At 32.3% G+C, this 3,807-nt stretch overlaps 1 protein-coding gene across 1 annotated transcript; it reads left to right on the top strand.

Annotated features, from left to right (window-relative positions):
- Positions 1-694: 694 nt before the first annotated feature.
- LOC111882831 (uncharacterized) lies at positions 695-3,329 on the top strand. Its single transcript, XM_023879205.3, has 4 exons — positions 695-1,427; positions 1,710-1,814; positions 1,972-2,028; positions 2,625-3,329. Exons 1-4 carry the CDS (start codon positions 777-779, stop codon positions 2,952-2,954), a joined length of 1,143 nt encoding a protein of 380 aa, XP_023734973.3. The 5' UTR covers positions 695-776; the 3' UTR covers positions 2,955-3,329.
- The last annotated feature ends 478 nt before the right edge of the window (positions 3,330-3,807 follow it).

The following is a 3,807-nucleotide window of genomic DNA, read 5'->3' as shown; positions in this document are numbered from 1 at the left end:
TGAAGACAAAGACGAAGATGAAGAATATGGTATTGATGAGACCCTAGTTATTTGTGTGGCGGTTGAAGGATATTTTAGTGAAGGCGACACAAAATGGAAGACCACAAAAACTATTTTTATTTGACTAAATGTTATAACGCCACTTTATTATTATTATTATTATTATTATTATTATTATTATTATTATTATTATTATTATTATTAGTTAACTAGTTTAAAAACTCTTTCTAATTCGACGTTTGATGTATGTTTTAACTATTTTAATGAACCTATGTTGCATTTTGTGTTATATATGAGGTCCAAAAAATGTTTAAAAAAAAATAAAAAAAAACCAAAATCTGATCGGATTTCGGATTGGATTAAACCGATTCGGATTCGATGCTCGGAAAACCGGTCAAATCCGGTTTGAAACTGGTTCGGATTATGGGCTGCTTCGGATCGGCTGTGACCAGTGGCGGATCCACAGTGTAAGAAGGGGGTCCATGGACCCCACTTAAAATTTATTCCAGCCTCCATTTTACTAAACCAGCCCCTCAAAAATTCATCTTTTGCTGAAATTATACCTATTGGCACCCACTTGTGCTGAAAAAAACTATTTTTGTAACATTTTTAACAGAAAAAACTCCCAAAAAATCTCAAAATTTCTGTTTTTTTTCTACTTTCAAATTTTTGTTTATTTTTTATATAAAATGGACCCCAGTAATAAATTTTTCTGGATCCGCCACTGGCTGTGACGTCATCAAACCGGATCGGATCAGGTCTTTGTAATCCCCTCTATGTCTCCATCTTCTTCGATCGTTGAAGCTTTTGTTTTTAGTGGGTTTCCTTTTTGTTTTGTCGGACTAAAAAACACAATTAATAAAAGCAAACACGAAGCAGTGCAGCACCACCTTGGTAACAAAACAACAAAACAGGGTACGTTCATGACGCTTGCATACAAAACTCAAAAGATTTCTGGGATCAACACCCCACTAATCACTCACACTCACCAGCTTCAACTTCATTTCTTAGCCAACAAGTTTCCTCAAATATATAATATAATTATAAACCCACGCCAAAATTCTCATATTAACTTCACTTATCTTATGCGAACATTGTCGTCTTTCAGAATTGAGGTCATGAGGCAAAAGAGGAAACAGAGCATTGTGAACTATGGGTACGAACCCTCTGCAGACGAAGACGATGGTAGTTATGAGAAATCGGAAACTGAAAGAGCGGTTCCGGTGGAGATTTTTCGTCGGAGAAACAGGGAAAAACGCCGATTGAAGAAAAATGGCTGTAATTTACAGGATCCGTTAGTAGTATGTGGTGGCGATATCATGTTAATGATATTGAGCTTTCTCGACGCACACAGTGTGGCTTCATCACTTGTTGTTTCTTGTAGATGGCGTAGAGTCGCTTGCAGTGATACCATTTGGTCTGAAAAGGTAGACACACAAACACACTCCTTGTTCTTTACTATCTATTTTCTTTTTTGTTTCTTAAAATGTTACATATGTTTTCTTTTTTGTCCATATGATGATTTTGGTGATGGTTGGTTTGTTTTGTTTATAATGAGCTCCATAAATAGTGGTAGTCATCACTCATGTCACATAAGGAGAGCTTTTTCTGTATACGACTTGTTTGATGCATGTTCATCATCATAGAGAAGGAATTCAATCAAAGATTGCGTAAAAGACCTAATTACCCTCTACTTTCCTTGCTTATAGATCAAAGAGCTATGGGCTGACAAAGCTCATCTACCTCGTTTTGCCCAAGTTGAGGGGTTGTCAAAGTTGTCTGCTTACACCTTATCCATTCAAGATGGCAAACGAGTAAGTCTCTAAGTATATGTGGTCGTAGGCTTGTAGCATTAAAGAAGTGAGAATCAGGTCTTAGGTTCTGGTCTGTGTGGATATGACACATACCCTTTTATTTTTTAAAATATTATATTGACAACATTTTTCTCTGTTGGCTTGTGTTCTTTATTAGAGTCGAATCTTGAAGGAAGATCTATGGGATCATGTTTGGGAGTTTCACTTTAAAGAGGCACGTGTTTTTTTAATTCTGATGTTTCTTTATTAAAATGACTAAATGCAAGAAATAGCAACACCATTTTATTTGTATCTTTATAATTTTATTTGTATGTTGAAATATCTAGGTAATAACGTTGTAGTACCAATTTCTTTTTTCTTTTCTGATTAAGATATTTTACTTTGAATAATCTACCGGTTATAGCAAACGAAGATTACTTTATAAATTATAGTTAGATGATATTGATATAATTTGTTATATTTTTCAAAGTAGAATGCTTTAAAAAAATAAACATAGAATGCTATAACAAAAAGAAAATGCAAGTAGGATGCTATAATAAAGGGCTAAAAACAAGAAATAACAATGTACTTCCTCTTCCTAGGTTCATTTCTTTTATTGTAATTTGGTTTTTTCTTATTAAGGCATTGTATTTTGAAAAAACCTTCAAATTAAATGGTTTTACTTCCAACTTTAGTTCTTATTAAAGCCTTATACTTTAAAAAATATACCCAATTATACCACTTTGTAGTCTAGCCGGATGATAATATATAACCCTAAGATTTCCTCCATTATTCCAAAATCATATAATTTTATTGTTCGATTGGATTCAGGGTGTCCCAGAATACTGGCAGAATTTGGATCCATATTGGAGAGGAACAGGGCCACCAATGCATCGCTACTTCCATGAAGATGGAAGCCAAACTGCTGATGTTGATGATAAGGTATGGGGAGGCCATGAATGTTGTTACTCCATTGTTACAAGCTTCTTGGCAGATGGAAGAATTCGGGAACATTATGTAAGAATCAATAGTTGGCCACAACTGTCTATATCGAGGAGGCATGATTGGGGTTGGGAAATGTCAAATGGCCTCTATTTATACTCGAGTGTTCCCGATGCTTATAAGCCAGGTGGCACTGGTCCCTATCTTCCAGTTCATTAATTGATTTTTGTTTCTTGTTTTGTTTACCAAGTGTGTTTGGTGATAGGTTTTGAATATTTTAGATTGAATTTGCTAGTTTTTTTTTTGTTTTTTTGTTTTTGTTTTTTTTTTTTGCGTGTGCGTATGTTCAATATGTGTGTATTTGGTTTTTGGAAATTACAATGACTTTTTTTTTTGGAAGATTTCAAGTTGAAAGTTATATATTCACCCATTACCATTGATCTAGAAGATGTATTTGTTGATCTTTATAGATGGCAATTTTAGGTATTTGAGTAACATAAAGATTTTACTTAAACTATGTGCATAATAGATGTTGCAATACGATTTTACATGTCATATGTTTTATTTTGTTGATTAGTAACAATATAACTATAACTTGTCTTCATGCCATTTCATCATAATTCAATTCAAACCAACAATTACTTGTTACTACAAATTCAAAGTACTATATAATAAGAAGAAAAGGTAGATAGCTATTCTTGCATTTAGCCATATGCCATATGTTTAATTTCAAAATTAAAATATTATTTAATAGAAGATCATGTCTATGTGCTTCTTTCCTTTGTGGTTACATTTTGTAGATACTAGAAAAGTATGTACACTTTATGTAGTTTAGTATCATACATCTATCAACATCATATCATTCAATATCATTTATCTACTGTTTTTATTTAAATAAAACTAAACATAATTTTCAATTTAGTATTATAGTTCTGTATCATGATTGATTAATTTAGAAATTACTTATATCTTTTTTTTATAAATTTTATCATTATGGTTTATTGATACATGAAACATTGTTTATAAACTAACACAATGTAATTTTCATGTTAATTAATTAAAAACCACTTAT

This window comes from Lactuca sativa, chromosome 1 (assembly GCF_002870075.4).
Source record: "Lactuca sativa cultivar Salinas chromosome 1, Lsat_Salinas_v11, whole genome shotgun sequence".
In the NCBI taxonomy this organism is placed as follows: domain Eukaryota; kingdom Viridiplantae; phylum Streptophyta; class Magnoliopsida; order Asterales; family Asteraceae; genus Lactuca; species Lactuca sativa.
This window is presented reverse-complemented; position numbering and strand designations above follow the sequence as displayed.

Excerpts from the sequence above, each read along its gene's own strand:
- LOC111882831 (XM_023879205.3), top strand. The coding sequence starts at position 777 with ATGTCTCCATCTTCTTCGATCGTTGAAGCTTTTGTTTTTAGTGGGTTT. Across the intron at positions 1,428-1,709 it reads ATACCATTTGGTCTGAAAAG|ATCAAAGAGCTATGGGCTGA; the intron begins GTAGACACACAA and ends CCTTGCTTATAG. Across the intron at positions 2,029-2,624 it reads GGGAGTTTCACTTTAAAGAG|GGTGTCCCAGAATACTGGCA; the intron begins GCACGTGTTTTT and ends GATTGGATTCAG.